At 38.1% G+C, this 26,483-nt stretch overlaps 2 protein-coding genes and 2 long non-coding RNA genes across 5 annotated transcripts in view; 2 read left to right on the top strand and 2 right to left on the bottom strand.

Moving 5' to 3' along the window:
• Positions 1-4,385, top strand: part of LOC309485251 (cerebellar degeneration-related protein 2-like) — a 25,701-nt gene extending 21,316 nt beyond the window's left edge. For both annotated transcript variants that reach the window (XM_082152013.1, XM_082152012.1), the window contains exons 4-5: positions 93-260; positions 3,192-4,385. In XM_082152013.1, coding sequence (XP_082008139.1) covers positions 93-260; positions 3,192-3,804 — 781 coding nt within the window. In that variant the 3' untranslated portion in view covers positions 3,805-4,385. The remainder of the gene's footprint in view (positions 1-92; positions 261-3,191) is intronic.
• LOC309485394 overlaps positions 1-21,867 on the top strand; it is a 72,449-nt gene extending 50,582 nt beyond the window's left edge. The window contains exons 2-3 of the long non-coding RNA XR_014201167.1: positions 18,617-18,958; positions 21,372-21,867. This is a non-coding gene — a long non-coding RNA (uncharacterized lncRNA). The remainder of the gene's footprint in view (positions 1-18,616; positions 18,959-21,371) is intronic.
• Positions 7,268-26,483, bottom strand: part of LOC309485310 (DNA-directed RNA polymerase III subunit RPC5-like) — a 33,163-nt gene continuing 13,947 nt past the window's right edge. Inside the window, exons 12-21 of the mRNA XM_082152115.1 lie at positions 25,940-26,031; positions 24,459-24,579; positions 23,680-23,761; positions 23,049-23,108; positions 21,874-22,031; positions 17,559-17,620; positions 16,535-16,989; positions 13,174-13,251; positions 10,754-10,879; positions 7,268-8,728 (exon numbers count right to left, since the gene is read on the bottom strand). Of these exons, the coding sequence (XP_082008241.1) occupies positions 8,672-8,728; positions 10,754-10,879; positions 13,174-13,251; positions 16,535-16,989; positions 17,559-17,620; positions 21,874-22,031; positions 23,049-23,108; positions 23,680-23,761; positions 24,459-24,579; positions 25,940-26,031 (1,291 nt within the window). The 3' untranslated portion in view covers positions 7,268-8,671. The remainder of the gene's footprint in view (positions 8,729-10,753; positions 10,880-13,173; positions 13,252-16,534; positions 16,990-17,558; positions 17,621-21,873; positions 22,032-23,048; positions 23,109-23,679; positions 23,762-24,458; positions 24,580-25,939; positions 26,032-26,483) is intronic.
• On the bottom strand, positions 24,656-25,933 carry LOC309485391. Its single transcript, XR_014201164.1, has 3 exons — positions 25,430-25,933; positions 24,971-25,354; positions 24,656-24,927 (listed from the first exon to the last, which is right to left on the bottom strand). It is a non-coding gene; the product is annotated as an uncharacterized lncRNA (long non-coding RNA).

The following is a 26,483-nucleotide window of genomic DNA, read 5'->3' on the forward strand; positions in this document are numbered from 1 at the left end:
ACCATTCGGATAAAAAAAAAAAAAAAAGTAACATTTTCCGGTCAGAAATGACCGAAGAACATCAGTAATAACTCCTCTCCTCACTCATGCAGGCTCACAGAGACGGTGGACGGCCTGCAGACTCAGATAGAGGAGCTCCAGAGAGACATGAAGAGGATGAGACTGGTTTCTGCTGAACAGAGCCGGTCTGATGCACATCTGGATTCACCACTGCACTATAATGCTCAGGGACTCGCAGGCTCTAGGTGTCCGTCACACAAGTACGTCTCTGCATGTGTTAAAACCCTACTGTTTTAGGTCACGTAAACCTGTACATTTCATGCACAATGGTAAATCTAAGTGCATTACATAGAAAAGGAGTCATAAAATAATCACAACAGATGCATAAGAAGAATATCATGCATAAGAAAATTAAATATCATGCATAAAAAAATTAAATAGTAAAGAAAAAGAACTGACCTGTCCTGAGGTTTCAGACAGAACGTCCTTCCCAAACATTATAAATCTCTTATTCTGCTGCAGTTAACATGGAAAATATGATTTATATAGTTAACATTTTCCAACACTTTACTCCAAAAAATTATTCTGATTTCACAATTGCGACATTTCTCACAATTCCTACATTATTTCTTACAATTGCAACTTTATATCTAATAATTTCTCACTTTATTGCACATAATTATGACTTTATATTTAAAGGATAATTCCGGTATTTAACACCTTGAGTCTATTTTGTAGTTTGTTATGGATGAACTAGAGTGGTGGACACAGACATGTTGACGATGGGTCCTGTCTCGACTTTTTGACTCTTCTAGAATCGCCTTTGACCGCTTCAGAGTGGCTGTCTATGGACATGCACACATGCACCCAGTGTACAAGGACGCTGTACGGAACTCGGTGTCTAGCGCATAGAGGACAGTTGCTCTGCTCACGCTAGCCTTCTGAGAGACGGAGAACTGAGCAAAAAGACTACAACCAAATGTAAACAGCCCCCTTTTCCATTCCCGGTAGCGCAGTAATATCAACCAGCAATGAGTCCTCCAATGGAAATCAATGGGATTTTACAAAATGACAAATAAAACACGACAGAAACTGTATTTCGCTACGCTACTTGTTTTTAATCACTAACCACTCGGTGAGTTGCAGAGTTTTGAAAACGAACGTTAAGGGTTGTTTTAAGGACATGTTCGTGTCCATAGACAGCCACTCCGAAGCGGTCAAAGGCGATTCTAGAAGAGTCAAAAAGTCGAGACAGGACCCATCGTCAACATGTCTGTGTCCACCACTCTAGTTCATCCATAACAAACTACAAAATAGACTCAAGGTGTTAAATACCGGAATTATCCTTTAACAATGTGACCTTATATGTTGGCGTGACAAAAACAGTGTTTATTCAATGTTTTTTTTTATTCTGAAACGTATAGATTGGATGTTCGTTTAACATTTTTTAAATGTTACGACTTGTTTCGGAATGTTCGGACAACATTCAAAAGTAACGTTCAAAATGTTAAAAAATGATACACTGTAATGTTCCCTAAACACTCGTATAACCAAGATGTTTTGGAAACACTTTACAATAAGGTTCATTAGTTAACATTAGTTAATGTAGTAACTGACATGAACTAACCATGAGCAATACATTTGTTAGAATATCTATTAATCTTTGTTAATGTTAGTTAATAAAAATACAGCTGTTCATTGTTTGTTCATGTTAGCGCAGTAACTAATGTTAACAAATACAACCTTTGATTTTAATAACGTATTAGTTAATGTTGAAATTAATATTAACTAAGATTAATAAATGCTGAAGTTCATTCTTAGCTCATGTTTACTAGGGTAGTTAACTATTGAACCTTATTGTAAAGTGTTATCGATATTATTTTTAATGGATGTTTGAATGTTTTCATAACTTAATGGGCCACGCCCTTAATTATGCAGAACTTTAAGGCTTAATATAATTTAAACGGATGAGTTATTACAAAAAATCACCCCCTCACAGTCGTCATGAAGGGCAATATCAGCTATATAGATCAAAACCACTTTTTGCACCAGACTGTAAACGTGTTTTTCTGCTGTAAAGTTGGGCATTTTAACATGGAGGTCTATGGGATTGAGTCTCTTCTGCAGCTGGTCCCTAGTGGCCAGTCCATGAACTGCAGTTTAAGTCTCTTCAGTGTTGGATTCAAGAGAGATACCGGAAGGTTGAGATGGTCCTCACTGCAGAACACAAGATCCAGGAGGCGGGGTTGGATCCAGATCCAACTCCTCCCACCTTACATATACCTAAACCTACCCATCTCCACCCCCTGATCCCTAAACCCACCCCTAAACCTACCCATCTCCACCCCCTGATCCCTAAACCCACCCCTAAACCTACCAATCTCCACCCCCTGATCCCTAAACCCACCCCTAAACCTACCCATCTCCACCCCCTGATCCCTAAACCCACCCCTAAACCTACCCATCTCCACCCCCTGATCCCTAAACCCACCCCTAAACCTACCAATCTCCACCCCCTGATCCCTAAACCCACCCCTAAACCTACCCATCTCCACCCCCTGATCCCTAAACCCACCCCTAAACCTACCCATCTCCACCCCCTGATCCCTAAACCCACCCCTAAACCTACCCATCTCCACCCCCTGATCCCTAAACCCACCCCTAAACCTACCAATCTCCGCCCCCTGGATCTGGACCCAACTCCGCCCCCTGGATCTCGTGTACTGCAGTGAGGTGCTACTGGGAAGGTTGCTGCTTGGTTTCAACATTTGCACAACTTAATGGGAACATTGCAAAACGTTCTTATAACATATTATGTTTGTTAGCTTTACATATGTTCCTCACAGTCGTCAGAAAGGGCAAAATTAGCTATATAGACCAAAACCACTTTTTGCACCAGACTGTAAACATGTTTTCTTCTGCTGTAAAGTTGGATATTTTAACATGGAGGTCTATGGGATTGAGTCTCTTCTGCAGCTGGTCTCTAGTGGCCAGTCCATGAACTGCAGTTTAATGTTGGATTCAAGAGAGAGACTGGAAGGTTGCTGCTTGGTTTAACATTTTCACAACTTAATGGGAACATTAGAAAAACGTTCTTAGAACATATATTTGTTAGCTTTACATGTGTTTGTTAGCTTTGCGGTCACCTGACTAATGGCTCTGGTTTTTCTACCATGCTATATTTATTTCAGGCACTTTTCCCATGAGCTCTCCACTTCCAGCAGCGTCTGTTCTCTGACCCGGGAGGAACAGGAGGAGTTCTGGGAGCTCTTGCGCTCGTCCCGTTCCCTGCAGGCCCAGTTGCACACGGAGCGCGTTCAGCGAGAGTCTGCTGAGCGAGAAGCCCATGTTCTGGCCCACGAGCTCCGCCAACTGGAGCCCAAAGCGGCGCTGATGGGAGTTTACAAGAGCCGGCTGACCGAGACCCAAGCTGAAGTCCAGGAGCTGCGCCTTCTGTTGAGCTCCAGCAAACAAGAACACAACGAGTCCCTCCCATTGGATGAGGAAGTGGGCGTGGCCAGTCACAGGGGGCGGAGCCTGCAGTGGCACGGTGACGAGCATCATGGGATATCTCTGCTGAACGAGATGGATGCGCAGTACGTCGCCCTGAAGGAGAAATACGACACGCTCCTGCGTCGCTGCGAGGATGAGACGCCGAGACACAAAGCTCAAACACACACACACACTCAGGGCGTGAACACACACCACGAGCAGCCCGCATACAAAGCCCTGTTTACTGAGATCTTCACCTTCATTCAAAAGAGCAAAGAGGACCTGAAGGAAAACAGGACCAAGCCCGAATGAGGCATTTTTTATTTATTTATAATGTATAAATAATGGCACGAAAAACATGACATTTTGTCGTGTTTTCATGTAAACCCGACAGAACCAGTACATTTGAATGAAATGTACAGAAATGTATATGGAGACTGTATATAAAGCACTTTGAAAACATTTCTGAATGTTACTGTAAACTGAAAGTGCTGTAACTGACTAATATTTCTTGTGTTTTATAGTGAAACTTCAGATTATACTGTATTACCCCAGAATCAAGAGACCAAAAAATGTGTCAATAAAGCATATCTTTAGATTTTTCTGCAAATGTAAAGACATATTCAACTATTTAAATGAACATTTACTAATAATCTAAGAATAATATAATGTGTCCTTTGAAAATCACCATGAAACAATTATTATTTATCAAAAATCATTGTAAATTAAAGGCAGAACAGATGCAAACATTAGATCGACACAAATATTTATAAATCTTTTTACAAAGTAAAATATAGAATTGGTCTATAATACAGTAATGTGGAAATAATGTAATGCAAAAATAATTTGTAATGCAAAACTTTATTTATTGTGAATATTGGGAAAATAAAGCTTTGTGGAATAAGTCCAGTGCTTGTGTTAGTCATAACTGATCAGTACATGTGTTGCATCATCTTTTAGAGGAAAACCATTATCTTGCAGATATCAGTTATTTGCAAACTTCTTTTTTATTGGCATGTGAACTTTGTGATTCCATGTGTTTCAGTCTCAAGTTCTCCAGCTTGTTAGTGTTGTTGGTCATCATTCATCTTGAACTGTGTGTTTGCATCACTGCATGTGACCTTTCACCTGAATCAGCAGTGCAGACGAGGAGAACAAACTCTCTTTCTCACAGAGAGATGGACTTGAAACCCAGAGGACATCAGAGAACATCTAATCAAAGCCTTTGATAAGATGTGAGCGACATCAGGCTTTATCAGACACACTGAGAGAGAACAGAACAGATGCTTCGACTCTTTATCTTCAACACACCCGACTAGATTAGAACTGGAGCTTGCACTTTGTTCGTATTGTCATATCCGTGTTTCCACTGTTATACGGCAGGGGGCGCTATTACGCATATTCTGAAAAAGCACAGAATCCCCAGATCAAATCTCATTACATCAGATGCAGGTTTGGGTTTCAAAAAGTATCATTTTTCTAAAAGAAAAGAAAAAAAAGATTTTCTTTTAGAAAATATAAAATCTAAAGTGGAGTGGACAGAGGAGGTGTGCTGGGAGCTGTCTATCTAGATTTAAAGAAAGCATTTGATACAGTAAATCATGAGATTTTAATTAATGTTCCCCTGTGGTGAAAATCATGAAGACATTTTTTTTTTCCAAGGAAAAAACATTTAAATATGTCATTTTAGTGATTAAAGATGAGTTTTAAGGGATACAATTATTGACTACAGGGGGACTTTAAAAAAAAGTCTTTGAATTTAAATATATAACCTTTAATTTTCTTGCAAACATTGGAGAATTCAGATCTTCTGAAATGTGCATTTGTTGACTGCATAAAAACATGTATTCCCTGCATAGTGCCAGGGTTAATATATATATTATAATATATTAAAAACATTTGTTAATTGATATAAAGCTGAAATAAAATATAATTATTAGTTAAAAAAGAAAAAGAAAATTAGAAATGTTGCATTTGCAATAAACTGAAATAAATTTAAGTTAAAGCACTAAAATAATTAATCCGAGAATTTTATATATATATATATATATAAATAAAATGAAATAAAACTAATGGCAATATTAAGAAAAAGACTAAAACAATGGCAAAATCACATAACGAAATTAACATGAAAACCAAACATTAAAAACTATCGAAATATTATAAAAATAAAATGACACTGGTCTGCGTGAAGATGATGCAGATAGAATTTAAATAATTTTCTCATGTAATTTATTTACACATTTTTTATTACAAATTTAGTAAAAATTTCACACACAAAAAAAAAAAAAAAAAAAAAAAACTAAATAAATAAAGTCGAGCAACATTATTTATTTAAAGTCCCCCTGTGGTGTAAATCCAGCTTTTAATGTTGTTTATGTGTCTATGTGGTGTTTTTAATATGCTTTAAGACAAACCATGTGTAAATTCATAAGTCGACACCATTGCTGAGTATTTCCTCCTTAAAACTGCAGTGAACCAAAGACAGTCTCAAACACACGCTTTGAAATCGCTGGTGTTTCTGACGTCACAAACTACCTTGTAACCAATCAGATCAACGTGTGATCGTCAACCAGTGGATCTCTGAGCTGAGTGAGTGGAGGCGGGGCTCATTTGCATATTTATAGAACCGCGCATACTAAATGAGGCAAGGGTGTCAAGTTACACTCAAGATATTTTAAAGCATGTAAAAATTCAAGGCAAAAACGTTTAAATATATAATTTTGATGATCAGAGATGCAATACAATTATTGACTACAGGGGGACTTTTCACAAGTTAGCAAATTATAATTTCTTTCCAGAGGTAGGCTATTTAAAACAATCATGATCATGCCTTGCTGATATAAAACAGTGTGTTCGGGTGGGCCATACAGTAGTTAATAATTCTGTTGGCGTACCTCAAGGGTCAGTATTGGGACCTTTATTATTCCGTTTCTATATTAATGACGTACCTGATGTTTGTGCATCTACTGTTCATTTTCAGATGTACGCTGATGATACAGTTATATCATATATTTGCAAAGCAAACTGCAGAAAAATTATCAGCTGCAATGGTCAATATCTCTAATTGCTTTATAAAGTATCTTAATGTTAGTAAAACTGTATCTATGTTGTTATCAAAGTCTGCAAATACAGATCCAGATGTTAGAAAATGATCATTAAATATTTATGCATAATAGATTCACAACTTAACAAGTTAAAAACTTTATTTTAAGGTGTCATTGTTACAGTGCAAGTACTGAGTAATATGTACTTATAGGGTTAAGATTAGTCACATATAATTATGCATTATTTACTGTTATTACTACAGAATATTGGCAACATATGAGTAACAAGGACACTAGATAAAGTGTTACCAAACGTTGCATCTGTTAATATTATTTAATGAACTTTAGTTTGCATGAACAATCAACAGCTGTTTTTCATTAACTGATGTTAATAAAGATTAATGAATTCAGTAACACATGTATTGCTTATTAGTTGATGCATTAGCTAACGTTACCTAAAGGACCTTATTATTATATAGTGTTACCAGTTTTTTGTGATTAAAATTTAAACATTTTCCTTTTGTTGTTTGCATGTAGTCACTTCAACAATACAGAAGTTTCACATGAATTATACACAATAATAACAGTTTTAATGTTATTAAATTAAATTCCAGCTATAAAGCCACACGTAGTCATTATTCAGCTAAATTTAGTTAATCATCCGAGATTATCAGTGTATTCCTGAATATGAATCGTCTTCTATATGAAAACAATAAAATAAGACAAGATTTGAGTTGCAACATTTATTCAGAATGACATACAAATAAAAACCCGTCTGATGGAGTATGACATCATCAATGATCCAGCTTATGAATATGAGGAATGCATAAGAACAGAGACGTGACAGTGAACGCTTCATATCCAGGTGTGGACGAGACACAGATATGAGTGACAGATGCATGTGAAGGGAATTTCACTCTAGATTGATGCAATATTTCCCCTGAATATTTAAGAGGCACTTTCTTCCACACTTTAACCGTTGAAATGAAGCCGGCAATTCTCTTGCATGACGAGAGGGAAAAAAAAACATTTTAATTTTCACAAGAATTAACGCTTACATTGCTTTCACATTTAATATGAATCCGCTTTTCCAGACAGTCATTCGGAGCTTCAATTCTGACATAAATCAACACAAAAATGCCAATAAATGTTCATGAACATTGATCCATATATCAGCTTTTGATTGTTTGTTGGTCAGATTTGATCTAAACTGCTCCAGAAATCACAATATCTGAATGTGTTTTTGGTTATAAGAGTTGTAATCCTTTCAGAAAGTGAACGAGGAACTTCACGGCCTTCATTTGACCCAATGAGAGCAGAGATATTAATATTTGACAGTCAGCAGATCATAGTATTTATGACCCGATGCCGTAATGAAAGAGAAGCAAAACAAACTTGTGCTGTGAAACGATTAATCAAATCCAAAATTAAAATTTGTGTTTATATAATGTGTGTGTATGATTATTTTGTAGGCTATATATAAATACACACGCATGCATACATTTAAGAAATATTTGTTATTTATATATAATATAAACAATATATAAATATATATACATGCAAATAATTCTCAAATATACACATGCATGTGTGTGTATTTATATATACAAAATAATTATACACAGAACACACACACACACATAAACACAAACTTTTGTTTTGGATGCTATTAATCGCATTTAATTGTTTCCCAGAACTAAAAAAAACAAACAAAAAAACAATATTCAATAAAACCAAGAGGATTATTAAAGCAAACATCTTTTCTTCAGTCTAAACAAAGCCAAAACCTGACGATAAACTCACAAAGGCCACAAGCGAGCTGAAATGAGCTGAACCACGATCTCCCGTCATCTTTATTAGAAACTACTCGTTTTAAATCATAGAAAAGAAAACCCAAAGATAGTCTGAGTACGTGTCCAGCACACGACTCCGCTCCTGACGCTTACATGGCAGAATTAAATCAATCTTCAGCCCTTGTTCTGAGACGCTCGTGTGTGAGTCTGAAGGGTCGGCGTGTGCAGATGCTCCTCCCACCCCGCTCAGCCGAGGGCAGCGATTGGTTGGTGTGTTTAGCTCCGCCTCCGGAGGCAGACGAGCCGATTGACGGGATCCCAGCGCTCCGAGTCTTCCCATCAGGAGCGAACCGTTCCCTTCAGATACCACATCCCTCCCAAACTCATACAGCACTCCTAGAACAACACAAGATCAACAGCACTGATCTGAGAACGTATCGCCTACATCACTTTAATATCAGGGTTCGTTCAGACACTGGAAAATCTAGTTTCTAAGACTTTTCAAGCACTACTTTGTTTTGTTTTTCGGACTACAATCAGAGATCTCACAATATCTTATCTTTATTATCTTTTAAATTCTAAAAAAAGATAAATAGATAAATAAAAATATACTAATAAAACAAAATGGTACAAATAAAGTGCAGCACATCACTCTTATTAAAATAAACAAGATCAAAAACATTGATTTGTAATGATATGTGAAATATTTTTCTCATCTTTTCCGTCAGCAACTGCCCAATTAATACTAGCACTTACCTTTCTATTCTTCTATTTGTTTTTCTGATTTAATAATAAAAAAAAATAAATATTATAAAATATAAAAACAAAAAAATTTAATAAAAAAATTATATAAAGTAATAAAACAAAATGGTACAAATAAAGCGCAGCACATGCCATGACTGGTAACTTTAACCATAGATATCCATATAAGGCTAGATGTCTTAAGGCGGAGTCTCGAACGGCATCACCGGCGGCCATCTTGTCACAGGGAAGCTTTCTGGCGAGCTCTGTGGTATCTGAAGTAAGGTGAGTGATCAGCACGAACACAAATCCTCTTATCTCGCTGAAATCTTGACGGATTTACAAACGGTTTGGTTTCTTACAAACGTTATTAACGTGGCTATAATTCCGAATGCTTGAACATGTATGTTATAATTATTCATATGTATGCAGTGTCATAACTACATCTCTGACGTTTATAACAAACCAAACCATTTGAAAATCGGTAGAAAATTGAGCAAGTTATGGTTATTTTAAAAAGTACATGCAGCATTAAAACACAATGTTACGAGTGAGCGAGCTCCCTGTGGCAAGATGGCCGCCGTCCACGGACGTCAACCTCCATTGGCCAGCAGCGCGGACGAGACATCTAGCCTTTATTATATGATATCTATGGGTTTAACCATTGTAAGGATAGTATGAGAAAGATATCGCTTTCCTTATTCAAACTGATTTTCTCTCATGAATATATGATTGACTTGAAGAATAAAAGATGTATCATATACTTTGGTATTTATATGAGCAATATCACACTCATAGCCGTGCGAAATGCCTGTATATCTATATCAGACGGACTGCAGCTTTAATTTTGTGTGAAAAGATTGTTTTATCAATACAAATAAAAATTTATTTCATTTTCAATAATTCAAGCACTTTTCAAGTACTAAATAAAAATGTCTGTTTTCAAGGTTTTTCCAGGACTTAATTTTCAAAAAGTCAAATTCAAGCACTTTAAAGGGATAGTTCACTTTGAAATACATTTTTGGTATGTTTTAGCTTACCTCAAGGGCATCCAAGATGTAGGTGTCTTTGTTTCCGCAGTAGTTTCAATTTTGATATTTGGAGCCATGTCCGAGTGATCTGATCTGACGTGTGCGCAGACTGGTGCATAGATATATACACACTAGATGTCGCCTTGTCTACGGCAGTTCATTGGAACGAATGTCTTTAAGGCGACATCTAGTGTGTATATATCTATGCACCAGTCTGCGTACACGTCAGATCAGATCACTTCGACATGGCTGTGTATAAGAGGTAAAAACTATATAAATACTGTTCGTTTTCTCACACAAAACGCTCGTTTCGTGTCTTAGGCCATCAATGTGTACTTACGATGGGGAATTGTTTAATTTGGACGATGGGGAATTGTTTTAATTTGGACTCTGTGCATGCTCTTTGAGACAGTGACCATCGACCTGCATTATATGACTGACAGACAAGAACGGTTTGACCTAAAAATATCAATATTGAAACTACTGCGGAAAAAAAGACACCTACATCTTGGATGCCCTTGAGGTAAGCTTAAACATACCAAAAATTAATTGAACTATCCCTTTAAGCTCCTGTACGACCCCTGTCACAACAGAATCAGTGACAGTGTGTGTGTGTGTGTGTGTGTGTGTGAGAGCTGAAGCACGTCACCTTGAGCAGTCGATCCACATCAGTTTTGGTGACGGCGTCCCCGAGCTCCTGCGTGAGGCGAGTCTGGATCACGTTCCTCCTGACGCGATAGTTCTTCATGAAGATCTCGAACAGAACCTGCCGGTGCTGAGGAGCAGAGACCAGTGTTCAGACACACACACACACCAGTGGAATCACGACACACACACACCTGTGACACACGTACACTCTCTCTCACAGACTCTCTCTCTCTCACACACTTAGGCCCTGTTTACACGAGAACGCTCGCGGGTGAAAATGTAAAAATATTTTATCAGATGTGCCTTTCGTTTAGACGGCGACGGCGTTTTTGGGGCTTAAAAACGCAAAAAAGTGAAACCACCCTCCAGAGTGGAAATCTTAAAAACGCTCCACCGTCGCGTTTCCGTCTAAACGGTAAAAACGCAAAAGTCTGCTAGACAGTGAAGGCACCGATCAGTGCTTCACATTGCCACCTAGCCGTCTGGAGTGCATACTACATTAAATTTCACACACTTTTACATTTACATTTACATTTATTCATTTAGCTGACGCTCTTATCCAAAGCGACTTACAATTGCTATATATGTCAGAGGTCGCACGCCTCTGGAGCAACTAGGGGTTAAGTGTCTTGCTCAGGGACACATTGGTGTCTCACAGTGGATTCGAACCCGGGTCTCTCACACCAAAGGCATGTGTCTTATCCATTGCGCCACCACCACCCTATTGCGTCACCATATGCACGCAGATTTCCCCCCCATAACGCTCGTCTAAACGTGCATTTGACACTGTCGATCACAACATACTTCTGGACAGGCTGGAAAACTGGGTGGGGCTTTCTGGGATAGTCCTAAAATGGTTCAGGTCATACTTAGATGGGAGAGGTTATTATGTGAGTATAGGAGACCATAAGTCTGAGTGGACATCCATGACATGCGGAGTCCCTCAAGGCTCAATTCTTGCGCCACTCCTGTTCAACCTGTATATGCTCCCAATGAGCCAAATAATGAGAAATAACCAAATTGCTTACCACAGCTATGCAGACGACACACAGCTCTACTTAGCCCTATCGCCCAACGATTATAGCCCCATTGACTCCTTGTGCCGATGCATTGATGAAGTCAACAGTTGGATGTGTCAAAACTTTCTTCAGTTAAACAAAGACAAAACTGAAGTCATTGCGTTTGGAAACAAAGATGAAGTTCTCAAGGTGAACGCATACCTTCACTCTAGGGGTCAAACAACCAAAAATCAAGTCAGGAATCTTGGTGTGACACTAGAGTCAGACCTTAGTTTCAGTAGTCATGTCAAAGCAATAACTAAATCAGCATACTATCATCTGAAAAATATTGCAAGAATTAGATGCTTTGTTTCCAGACAAGACTTAGAGAAACTTGTGCATGCTTTCATCACCAGCAGGGTGGATTATTGTAATGGACTCCTCACTGGCCTTCCCAAAAAGACCATAACACAGTTGCAGCTCATACAGAACGCTGCCGCCAGGATTCTGAGCAGAACCAGGAAATATGAACATATCACACCAGTCCTCAGGTCTTTACACTGGCTCCCAGTTAAACTTAGGATTGATTTTAAAGTATTATTACTGGTATATAAATCATTCAATGGCCTAGGACCTCAATACATTGCAGATATGCTCACTGAATATAAACCCAACAGATCACTCAGATCATTAGGATCATATCAGCTTGAAATACCAAGGGTTCACTCTAAGCATGGTGAGTCTGCTTTTAGCTATTATGCTGGAACCAGCTTCCAGAAGAGATCAGATGTGCTCCTACTGTAGTCACATTCAAATCCAGACTCAAAACACTTCTGTTTAGCTGTGCATTTACTGAATGAGCACTGTGCCAATGTTCGTCCGACTGTTTGTACTGTATTTTATTTTTTATTTTTCTAAACTGTTTTAATTATTCTTATTTCTTTTTATTATTTTAATTTCTTCTATGTAAAGCACTTTGAATTGCCATTGTGTATGAAATGTGCTATATAAATAAACTTGCCTTGCCTAAACGCAGAATAAAAAATGATCACTTTTGCGTTTTCTCTTCAGATCGTTTCCGTGTAAACGTAGCCACAGACTCTCTCATAGACTCTCACAGACTCAGAGACTCTTACACACACTCTCACAGACTCACACACTCTCTCACAGACTCAAAAACACACACACACACACACACAGACTCTCTCACAGACTCACAGAGACTCTTACACACACACACACTCACACTCTCACACAGACAGACTCTCATAGACTCACACACACAGACTCACACACACACAGACTCACACACACACAGACTCACACACAGACACAGACAGAGACACACACACACACACAGACTCACACACTCACACACACAGTGTGAGGATATCAAGAATGAAGTTCACAGTGACTAAAGCACCTTGTCGAAGGTTTCTCCGCTCTCCCACAGACCGAACACCTTCTGCTCATCCGCTGTGGATCCGCTCTGAGGAGGAAACTACACACACACACACACACACACACACACACACACCACAGATGAGAAACAGTTACTACACACTGGATCTGACATTATATCCTGACCAGGGTTTCCGTTGTCCGGTAATTGCCGGACATGGGCCGGAAAAAAAATGAAATGTCCGACAAAATTAAATCTCTCCGGTCAAATTGTCCGATTAAATTTACCTAATAATCCCGCCCCCCTAACACAATCTGAATTTGAGAATAAGCCTAAAATGTATAAAACAAAAATACACCAACCTTTGGCTATGTTATAAAGGAACAGGCTCTACCGTTTGAAAGTTATTAAACAACATCGCATGCTGCATTTCAAATAAAGCGCACGCCTAAAACGGCTGTAATATAGACCTAAACAACGAACGAATGAGTGAGACGTTTCAAATATGGCCAGGCCCAGGCAGACTAGCCGTAAAAGCTTTTTTCAGAGGCCAGACGCGACGGACGATGGTGAATCAGGAACGCCTGAAGCCTCAGATGTCCAGACAGCTCCACCACCACCGGAGAAAAAGCAGAATCGGATCAAGACGAAGCAGCGAAGTCGCCTTGCGGAGAACAAGGTTACGCGGCTTACGCGCATTGCAAGTTGTGGAGAGACACTAGCCGTGTTTCCATTAGGCTACCCTTCAAATTGCACAAATTGAAATTGCGAATTAAAAATACGCACAATGGAAACACGTTCATTTCGCAGAAACTCCCGTTTATCGCAAGAACGATTTTATGCTCGCATGAGGTGGTTTTTCAGGCAATTCGAAAAAGGAATATTTCGCAAAACTGCAATGGAAACAGTTTTTGCGCATTTGCAGTCACCTGACTTAGAAGACGCGGTGTGTTTGAGGTCCATGTATAGCTACGCAAATAATAATAATTTTATATTATTTTATTATATTATAACATTTAATAAGCTATATTTAGAAGACGCTTTATGCAAAAAAGGAACAAAGCTGAGTGTGGAGCGCGCACTGCATGGCACGGAGGCGCGGGCGCGACCACTTGCATTTTCCTATCAACAGTGGAAACAACTTAAAATACTCTATCATTTCTGGTCATACAGAAAATAATAATACATTATTCTCAACTACTTTTATTTGTGTAAACTCACAATAACAAGAAAACGTTGTGCTTTTGTAAAATAAAATAAAACAATCAGACGCACTTTCATGATCTCCATAAACTGGAGCGCGAGAACTGAAACAAAATATAGCCTATGTAGGCTAAAGCTTGAAATGTCCATTTTAAAACGAACAAATTCGAATCGAAAGCTAATACCTTCTGATTATGTAATCCGAAAAATGCATTTCTCTCTAAAAGCGCATCTGCTTAACAGCGGAGATGGAGATGTGATTTTAGCCGACACTTAGAGAACAATCGTTTATTCATAATATTAATGGCTCTTCTCATTCAGCACTGCGGGAAAAACATCAATTCCAGGTTCTAATTTGGCCTTTGAAAACCAGTAAAATCGACATGTTTTCCATATTAATTTGTGAATATTTTAAATGTTTAATAAAGGGGCAAAAAGTCATAAACAAAAATCAGAAAATGCGTCGGTATTTACTTTTTTGCGCAGCAGTTTGTGTAGCCAGTTCAAATTAAAATTTTGGTGTTCAACTTTGCGTTTTAAATAGACAACCGTTCATTTTTCGTTTTTCAATTACGGGTTAAAAAAGGAAAAACGAATGGACAAAAGTAGCCTACATGGATCGTTTGGACAGAATACGAGACAGAGTTCTTTATTAAATTCATAAAAGAAACAATAATTAGCCTATAGGAATACTGGATTCTAAATCTCAAATAAATGCCACAATCAAAACCTCGGAGCAGAAATGAGGGCGAAACACCCAGAAACTCCTTATGTGTCGTTCGCAGTACAAGGGTCTTTCCTTGCCATTAATGCTTGGATAACACGCCACGTCTCCTTCCATTAATCATAATAATAATGTCTAATGCGGTGGCTGTGATATTATATAAACCAACGTCCGTTGCCGTGATTTTTTAAATGACTTATCGTGAGAGAAAAAAGGACGTTTAGTCGCATAACATCGGTTAATGGAAACGCCGTCATTTCGCAATCGTTTTTTATCGATATTTAGATAATAGCGCAAAACATTTGCGCAAATCTGTAATGGAAATGCGGCTATTTACACCGCGAGATATTCAGATATTTTATGTGGGGAAGGGGGATTGGTTTGTTAAACTATGAATGTGAAACCATAGTAAAAACAATTGGCGTTGATTGACGCCAATCGGACGTTCATGTTTTTTTTCCGTCTATTTGAAAGTTAGGCTAATAAACATGTTGCGTTCTATACGGCCTGATTATGTCATTTTTTTAAGTTACATAGCCTGCCTCCAGTTTTCCTCAACTTGACTAATTAAGAGGCGATATTTGACCGGCATATCATCAAAATGTCCGGAAAACGAAATCTCTGCCGGTCACTTTGACCGGCACCATTTTTTTCTAGCGGAAACTCTGATCCTGACATCAGGATCTGTGTGTGTTGTTAAACCTTAAAGAGAGAAGAAAACATCATTTACACATAAACATTCAGACTGTCTCACACACACACACACACACACACACACACACACCCTTAATCCAATAAGCTTCAGGAACAAAGGACTGAAGAACATCTTAAAATCAAACATTATCTTAAGGAGCAGGACAGACACGGACATTAATGGACTTAACAAGCAATTAAAGCCACAAACAAAACAACTGAAAATTGTAACTCTGAGTCTGACACAAGCAAAAAACATGGTTTTATTTAATCAAAAATGTGTATTCTGACTTTGATTACCTTTGGTTATTTCTTTGGGAACCAAATCATAACATATGATATTTGACATATACACACACACACACACACACACACACACACACACACACATATATATATATATATATATATATATATATAGGCTCTGAAAAAGCTTAAAAGGATTCTCTACCAATCAGAGGAACCTTTATTTTGACCACAATTTTAATGCAAAAAATAAATAATTAAAAAAAAACATTAAAAAATATTTACATCAAGTCTTTAGGAAAATAATGGCCAAATGAAGTCGCAGTGATGTAGCTTAGCTTTATATGTGCTACATAAATAAATGTAAGAGCACACTAGTGGTTTTTCACTGATCATCACAGGACTGTGTATTGGGCAGAAGTGTAATATCGACACATCTTGATTAGTTTTCCAGATTCACGCATTAAACGAGCCGATACTGTGCATCTACAGTGAGTGTGCTGCACATGTACTCACAGGCACCAGGATCTGCTTGCACTGGCTCTGGAGGATGGCGTCCGTCAGCATGCGGTCGGTCACGTGACCGTACACCGAGTGGCCGCTGGGTAAACTGGCCAGGTGCAGGTTAAACAGACGCTTGACCTCGCTCAGGCACAGGACGTGATGTTTCCTGAAGGTGTTCTGCACAAACTCCTGCAGCTCGGGGGTGAACGCGTGAGCGGAGCCGTGTCCGTTATGAGGGTCCGACACCGGCGAGGTCGAGGCGGGGTAACCGTTGACCGAGCCGTTCGTGAGCGTGTCCATGGGCTCCTCAGAGTCACTCACCGGCTCCTGCTTCACCCGCACCTCACCCGGGGGTCGCGACCCCTTCAGTCTGCGGGCGTCCAGCTCTCTCTGCAGGACACCGTGGGTTTCTCTCGCGTTCTCTCGCGCCGCTTTCACACGCTCGTCTCCGCTGACGTGAACGGGGTCTGTCGTGACAAACACACGCATGTGAAACACTGACAAACTAGTGTGTGATGATGACATACAGTAATGCTTTTTTTAATGCTTTTATTCAGCAAGGATGCATTAAGTGAACTAAAAGACATTTATAATGTTACAAAAGATCCTATTTCAATTCTATTCTTTCTATTCATCAAAGAATCCTGAAAAATTAAATGTCTCATGGTTTCCACAAAAATCTGAACTGTTTTCAACATTGATAATAATCATAAATGTGTCTTGAGCATCAAATCATCATATTAGAATGATTTGTGAAGGATCATGTGACACTGAAGACTGGAGTAATGATGCTGAAAATTCAGCTTTGATCACAGGAATAAATTATACTTTACTATATATTCACATAGAAAACAGTTATTTTTAAATTACAATAATATTTCAAATTTTTTTACTGTATTTTTTATCATATAAATGCAGCTTTGGTGAGCAGAAGTTTTTTCACAAACAAAAAAAATGACCAATCGTGAATCCCAAACTTCTGAGCACTAGTGTTTATAGTTATAAAAGTGTGTGTAAATATAGATATGGAACATACCCATCTGAGCGTCCTTTTTAGGCACAAAGTCATCTTTGGAGAAGTTAAACACCTTTTCCAACCTGTAATATAGTGTTCATTTAGAAACTAGGAGACTGAGATTCTCACCTCCTATTAAGACCAAACTGTGTTTAATATCTATAATATTCTGTGTTATTCGTTTCATTTAGCTAAAGCACTAGCTCACAAAATAAAATCTAAATGTTCTCACCCTTATGTAGTTCTAACCCTGTATAGTCTTGTATTTTATCCATTCATTTTCCTATCCACATTATTCCTGCACCCCATGATGCTTTGCACGAATTATGGGTGTAACTTCTGTTAAACTGTAAACAATCAGTGAAACTCTCGCTCTATGAACGCAATACGTTAAAGAAGTGTCACAATGAGATGACATTAATCTACTCACCCTTCAACCATCCAACATTAAAAGGAAATTTAAAAGTGTAAAAGCATCAACAAGGTATTTCAACAGACCAAATAACCCCAAAAGTGCGTAATATATAGTAATATATCTGTATTATGTAACTTATGTTGCCTTAATCAAAAATGTTCATTAACTTCAGCATTACGTGACACTATTTCAAAGTGATTTCCGTCATTTTGACTGATTATAAATTGCATTTACCTGTGAAAACAAACCTGGAAAGAGACGTGAGGATTTGAGGAGAACAACGAGAGATTCTTCGTGCATTCCAGTGAATTATTAATGCAATATATCGTAAATTAAATCAGGAGAACAGACCACAAATGTGCGGGATATGTTGTCCTTTTTCATACTTTTACAGCGGATTGCAAAGGGAAAAAAGAAAGCAGCGACTGAAAAGAGCTCTTGCCGTAGTTAAAACGTCACGTTAAAATAACAAGTATAACGTTATTCTCATGATCTCTGAAAATAAATCATGAAGGGAAACTGACAGATCATCCAGTCACACTGACGATCAGCTTTATTTGTAGGGCAACCTTATGACCTTATGATTTAAAATGATTCGTTTCAGTCTTTATGAATGGAAGTTTCCCAAACCAGAAGTGCTTCCCATAATGCAACACGCAGTGAGGTCGTCAGGAATAAGGTGGATAGGGATTTTTAAAAAGCCATAAAAAAGCCAACCAGCAATGAGGAGAAACGCATTACAAACTTTGATTTGAAGCAACAACAACAAAAAAAGGAGTTGAAATGATTGAAAATCGGACAAAACTGTGAACTTAATATTTAGTGAAGAAAAGAACTACAAACCCATAAATCATTGCATATGACACGTTCAAATAAAAAAAATAATCTACGTCATTTGCAATGCTTCATGGAAGTGGGCGGTTCTTTTGGCACAATTTGTTTGGTGACTCTCTGATTGGTGGAGATTTCTCTGCAGAGGAATCATGGGCAGGGTTTCCGTTGTCCGGTAATTGCCGGACATTGGCCGAAAAAAAAATGAAATGTCCGACAAAATTAAATCTCTCCAGGTCAAATTGTCCGATTAAAATGACCTAATAATCCCGCCCCCCTAACACAATCTGAATTTGAGAATAAGCCTAAAATGTATAAAACAAAAATACACCAACCTTTGGCTATGTTATAAAGGAACAGGCTCTACCGTTTGAAAGTTATTAAACAACATCGCATGCTGCATTTCAAATAAAGCGCACGCCTAAAACGGCTGTAATATAGACCTAAACAACGAACGAATGAGTGAGACGTTTCAAATATGGCCAGGCCCAGGCAGACTAGCCGTAAAAGCTTTTTTCAGAGGCCAGACGCGACGGACGATGGTGAATCAGGAACGCCTGAAGCCTCAGATGTCCAGACAGCTCCACCACCACCGGAGAAAAAGCAGAATCGGATCAAGACGAAGCAGCGAAGTCGCCTTGCGGAGAACAAGGTTACGCGGCTTACGCGCATTGCAAGTTGTGGAGAGACACTAGCCGCGTTTCCATTAGGCTACCCTTCAAATTGCGCAAATTGAAATTGCGAATTAAAAATACGCACAATGGAAACACGTTCATTTCGCAGAAACTCCCGTTTATCGCAAGAACGATTTTATGCTCGCATGAGGTGGTTTTTCAGGCAATTCGAAAAAGGAATATTTCGCAAAACTGCAATGGAAACAGTTTTTGCGCATTTACAGTCACCTGACTTAGAAGACGCGGTGTGTTTGAGGTCCATGTATAGCTACGCAAATAATAATAATTTTATATTATTTTATTATATTATAACATTTAATAAGCTATATTTAGAAGACGCTTTTATGCAAAAAAGGAACAAAGCTGAGTGTGGAGCGTGCACTGCATGGCACGGAGGCGCGGGCGCGACCACTTGCATTTTCCTATTAACAGTGGAAACAACTTAAAATACGCTATCATTTCTGGTCATACAGAAAATAATAATACATTATTCTCAACTACTTTTATTTGTGTAAACTCACAATAACAAGAAAACGTTGTGCTTTTGTAAAATAAAATAAAACAATCAGACGCACTTTCATGATCTCCATAAACTGGAGCGTGAGAACTGAAACAAAATATAGCCTATGTAGGCTAAAGCTTGAAATGTCCATTTTAAAACGAACAAATTCGAATCGAAAGCTAATACCTTCTGATTATGTAATCCGAAAAATGCATTTCTCTCTAAAAGCGCATCTGCTTAACAGCGGAGATGGAGATGTGATTTTAGCCGACACTTAGAAAACAATAGTTTATTCATAATATTAATGGCTCTTCTCATTCAGCACTGCGGGAAATACATCAATTCCAGGTTCTAATTTGGCCTTTGAAAACCAGTAAAATCGACATGTTTTCCATATTAATTTGTGAATATTTTAAATGTTTAATAAAGGGGCAAAAAGTCATAAACAAAAATCAGAAAATGCGTCGGTATTTACTTTTTTGCGCAGCAGTTTGTGTAGCCAGTTCAAATTAAAATTTTGGTGTTCAACTTTGCGTTTTAAAAAGACAACAACCGTTCATTTTTCGTTTTTCAATTACGGGTTAAAAAAGGAAAAACGAATGGACAAAAGTAGCCTACATGGATCGTTTGGACAGAATACGAGACAGAGTTCTTTATTAAATTCATAAAAGAAACAATAATTAGCCTATAGGAATACTGGATTCTAAATCTCAAATAAATGCCACAATCAAAACCTCGGAGCAGAAATGAGGGCGAAACACCCAGAAACTCCTTATGTGTCGTTCGCAGTACAAGGGTCTTTCCCTGCCATTAATGCTTGGATAACACGCCACGTCTCCTTCCATTAATCATAATAATAATGTCTAATGCGGTGGCTGTGATATTATATAAACCAACGTCTGTTGCCGTGATTTTTAAAATGACTTATCGTGAGAGAAAAAATGACGTTTAGTCGCATAACATCGGTTAATGGAAACGCCGTCATTTCGCAATCGTTTTTTATCGATATTTAGATAATAGCGCAAAACATTTGTGCAAATCTGTAATGGAAATGCGGCTATTTACACCGCGAGATATTCAGATATTTTATGTGGGGAAGGGGGATTGGTTTGTTAAACTATGAATGTGAAACCATAGTAAAAACAATTGGCGTTGATTGACGCCAATCGGACGTTCATGTTTTTTTTCCGTCTATTTGAAAGTTAGGCTAATAAACATGTTGCATTCTATACGGCCTGATTATGTCATTTTTTTAAGTTACATAGCCTGCCTCCAGTTTTCCTCAACTTGACTAATTAAGAGGCAATATTTGACCGGCATATCATCAAAATGTCCGGAAAACGAAATCTCTGCCGGTCACTTTGACCGGCACCATTTTTTTCTAGCGGAAACTCTGATCATGGGTAATGTAGTGTAATGTTCTGCGGTTAAATATGATGATTAATGCAGGCTGACGGCTTCAACACAAAGCAAATACCATCACTTAACAACCTCGTAGCTTTCTATAACAGTTCATAAGTTATCGTTAATAATCAATAATCCTATGAAGAAAATGAATGGGATGTTATCTTCCAGAACCCGAATGGTTCACTCCATTTACTTTTTTCTACGAAACACAAAAAGATGCTCTTCTGTACAATGAAAGTGCACATGATTTTAACTGCAAAATAGAAAAGTCCACATGACTTGTGCGCTATATTCCACGGCTTTTAACAGTTGATTATCATGGGAAGTTTGTAAAACATGAACGCTACAGTGGAGTAATGATTATCACCACAGAAGCTCAGACAGTCTTTGTTTTAGTGCATCATAGAATAAAGAAAATATGGTGATTCAATTATAAAATGTCTTCATATCTCTTTAAATGCAACAGGTGCACAGACTCATCAGCGGTTAGTAAGAGTGATCTCATACTTGGACTGAATGCCGAGCCAGAGCATGTGCTGCCGCTGAGCCACATCTGGATGCTTTCTGACGAAATCCTGATCCGTGGGCAACAGAAACTCCCAGCCTCGGTTTACTCGAGGCACCGACATCTGCTCCAAGAAGTCCTTCACGTCCTCGGGAGGAAGCTGGAATCACATGACCGACATCAACAGCAATACCACATGCTGAATAACATTTTATTGATTTATTAATACAATTTATTGAAACTTTGGAAAGGATATTTAATGTTTTTTGTGGAGTATCATATTTGCTACATCAGGCTTGTATGGCTCATAGTGAGAATATGGAGGAAAAAAACATCTCAATTTTTTTCAGACTCAAACAGCTAAAATATGCAATTTGCTGCAGATGCTGATATTTATATTTATATCTTACAAAAAGTAAGAGATCTTTATAACAGAATAGCAGATCATCAACATCAATATCACATGCTGAATAACATACATGTTTGATTAATGCACAAAAATCATAATTAACCCTGTAAAGCCTGAAATATATCTAAAAAAAATTTTTTTTTTTTTATCTACTTAAAAAAAATGTGAACAATGTATTGAAAATTTAGACAGAATATTGAATGTTTTTTGTTGAGTGTCATATTTGCTACATCATGACTCATATAGTGAGAATATGGAGGAGAAACAGCTCAAGTTCATTCAGAGACTCAAACTGAGAGATGCTGATATTTCTATGGACAAAAAGTGATGAGATTCTGATGCTTGTAATGTAAATCAATGAGATCTTTATAACAGTACAGCAGATACTGACGTAAAATGCATATAAATATCAATATCTGCCAATAATATCTTAGTAAGATGATATTTAAAGGCTTAGTTTATGATCAAAGCTCTGTAGTTTTAAAACATATAATGTAATGCAATACAATGAAGATTGAGAGATGAACAAATAAACCTCTCAAAAGCCTGATCATCATATTTAATAAATTTTTCTAAAAATATGATGTATGATAATCAAGTGAACCTGAGTATAATTTCAATGCTATTTGTGTATCAATTATGATATAGTAGGCTTTATAGGGTTAAAGTACATACATCTAGATATGGCTTCATAAGTGTTTATGTTAAACATCTTACAGCGCCATCTTCTGTTCTACTCAAGTACTGATTTTAATTAAATCCACAAACCTTTATGATGGCAGCGACTTCTTTCCTCATCAGGGTTCGCTCTAGAGTGAATCTCCACATCTGAGGACGCAAAGATAAAATTAGGATAGCAACACTTATTATATAGCATGATGTAATGATATGCTTGTCATTACCATCCAAACCAGAGACAGGAATCATATTAAAGTCCCCCTGTGGTGTAAATCCAGCTGTTAATGTAGTTTATGTGTCTGTGGTGTTTTTAATCTGCTTTAAGACAAACCATGTGTAAGTTCATAAGTCGACACCATTGCTGAGTATTTTCTCCTTAAAACTGCAGTGAACCAAAGACAGTCTCAAACACACGCTTTGAAATCGCTGGTGTTTCTGACGTCACAAACTACCTTGTAACCAATCAGATCAACGTGTGATCGTCAACCAGTGGATCTCTGAGCTGAGTGAGTGAGTGGAGGCGGGGCTCATTTGCATATTCATAGAACCGCGCATACTAAATGAGGCAAGGGTGTCGAGTTACATTCAAGATATTTGAAGGCATAAGGAACTTTTTAAATATGTCATTTTGGTGATCAAAGATGAGTTTTAAGGGATAAAGTTGTTGACTACAGAGGGACTTGAAGCTAATATATATATTAGAGTCAAAAATAAAGCTCACCACAAAGTCTCGTCCGCGGCAGAGCACTTCAGCAGGAACGCCGCTGTGTGAACTACAGGTGTTTTTGGGATACAGCACATCACTGGCAAAGACAAATCGCAGGATGATAAGATAAGATAAGATAAAACTTTATTTATCCCCAAGCAGAAATTTAGACATAAACAAGACAAAAATATTATTGCAACTATGTATTCCGAAGATAAATTATGTAGGGAGACCAAAAAACATTATATCAGATATGTGACCCTGGACCAAAAAAAAGTCACATGGGTCAATTTATTGAAATTGAGATGTATACATCATCTGAAAACTGAATAAATAAGCTTTCCAGTGATGTATGGTTTGTTAGGATAGGACAATATTTGGTCGAGATGCAACTATTGTAAATCTGGAATCTGAGGGTGCAAAAAAAATCGAAACATTGAGAAAATCTCCTTTAAAGTTGATCATTAATGTTCTCGATTGTGCAGCATTCACTCACACAAATACATGTTTTATATATGTAGGAAATGTAAAAAATATCTTCATGGAACATGATCTTTCCTTAATATCCTAATGATTTTTGGCATAAAAGAAAAATTTATAATTTTGACCCATACAATGTATAGTTGGCCATTGCCACAGATATCCCCGTGCGACTCGAGACTGGTTCTGTGGTCCAGGGTCACATAAGTATATGGGTAAATATACTCTCCTAAAAAAATTAAACGGGTCCCATGGGAGCGCTTCATCTACTAGAACGTCATGCATCAGCATAGGTGTAATGTAAAAAGCCTGACCTCTTCACGACCCAGTTTCCCTGGACCAGCAGCGCCACCTGTTGGATGCATCGCAGCACTGCGGTCGAGTCCGTCCCCGACGCCAGCAAACCCATCAGATTAGCAAACGGCATTACCTTCACTGCCAGACAAAGAACAACATCTTTATAGAGACGATATGAGGGACAACACTAACACTGCGCTATCTAGTTTTCTTCTGTTATATATATTTCACGTTTTCATGCTAAACACTGCAGCGCATACATTCATATGATTAAACCGCAGCCTGCAAGATTTGACAATCGCACTACGCCATAATGCCATATTACAATTCCCATTTAATTATAAAGCACATAATAATACAATGTTGACCATAGTGCTACACAAACAATAATATATTACAATATAAGAAACACACAGATAACTATAAATAAAGAATATGCAAAATATCTACTGTCAGATTGTTAGACCCACGGACTCTTAAATGCACCTAAAACATCTGCAAACTCTTAGAAACCGACACCTGTGACGACAGAATCTCGACACTCGTGATCAAAAGCTAACATGAAAAAATGTCTTAAATGAATTAAAATTAAAAATGTTTTTAAATGTCTTCTGAACTCACTAAGGGCTGATGATAATCTGATATACTGTGGTGAACTGAACAGCAAAGGCACGGTTCCCTCGTTTTCAGATGTCCTCGGAACAACTAAAAGATTCTGTGACTGAGATTGTAAAAGTCTCTTTATCTGTTTTATCTAGATATACTGTTCAGTAGCACTGCACGATTAATCTCAATGAAACTGCACGCGATTTGGCAAAGGCTGCGATTATTTTATGTGCAGTTTGTCAGTGAAGCGGCTGATCGGTAGTAAATGCTCCATCTGAACACCAGAGTCTCTCACACACACACACCCCTCTGAACACCAGAGTCTCACACACACGCCACATAACCCTATGAACACCAGAGGGCGTCTCACACAAACACACACACTCCCTGCAGAAGTACAATCACACACATCATTCCAGGAAACCCCTATCGGCATCACACTCTCTGTCTCTGAATAAGCAGAAGATTGAGACGCTTTGATTAAACACGACTAATAAACACACGACTGCCTTATTCTGTGTCAGAAGCTCATCATCTCACAGGAGGAGGAGCTCAGCTGTCCTCATGAAGTGAGTTTGGAGGAAAAGCGTGTTATTAAATGTTGTCTTTTGTTGGACAAGAGGTTCATAAATGCATCTCATGTCTGGAAAGATGTTTGACTCGTGTTGCTTTTTCAAATGCTCGTTATAAGCGACTCAAACTCAGTGCTTTCAGAGTGAGCCGCGTTTCCTGAGCCGTACGGCACTGACAAGCTGCACATTACACACAATCAGACTTTGTCATTTCATAATCACGATAAGCCAAATCAATTTAAGAGCGATTTCATGTAATTGTGATTAATCGTGCAGCGCTAATAGAGACGGACATAAACGATAGCGTAAGCCAAGCTGACCATTCTTCATCAGCGTCTTGACTTGATCCCCCAGAGGCAGCGTACGGAGCTGGGCCATGGAGAGCACGTTACTGGGACCCATCGGCTTCACGCTGGAGAACCAGACACACAATCACATCAGAAACATCGCCAATTCCAATTTATTTATAAAGCACATAATAATACTACAATGTTGACTATAGCGCTACACAATCAATAAAATATTAAAATATAACAAACATAGATAACTAGAAAAATACCAAGATCTTAGTGCTGGGTGGTATGACCAAAAATGTATATCACAGTATTTTTGTAAATTATACCGGTTTCACTGTATATGACGGTATTAATCGGGTATATGATCACATTATCTGCTGATTGAGAGGAAATACTGCAGTAGATCGACTGTAATGAGTGAATATTGTAGAAAAATCCCACACTAGTATTAATACAGGTTTGCAAGGCTGTGCACATAAACGTGCAGTGCTCATGTTTATTCATCCGTGCCAAAGCCTTTTAGAAAATCTATTTGTGGCGGGCAGTGTTGATGATATTGTGAATCAAT

This window comes from Leuciscus leuciscus (genome assembly GCF_965113295.1).
Source record: "Leuciscus leuciscus genome assembly, chromosome: 21".
Taxonomy (NCBI): Eukaryota; Metazoa; Chordata; class Actinopteri; order Cypriniformes; family Leuciscidae; genus Leuciscus; species Leuciscus leuciscus.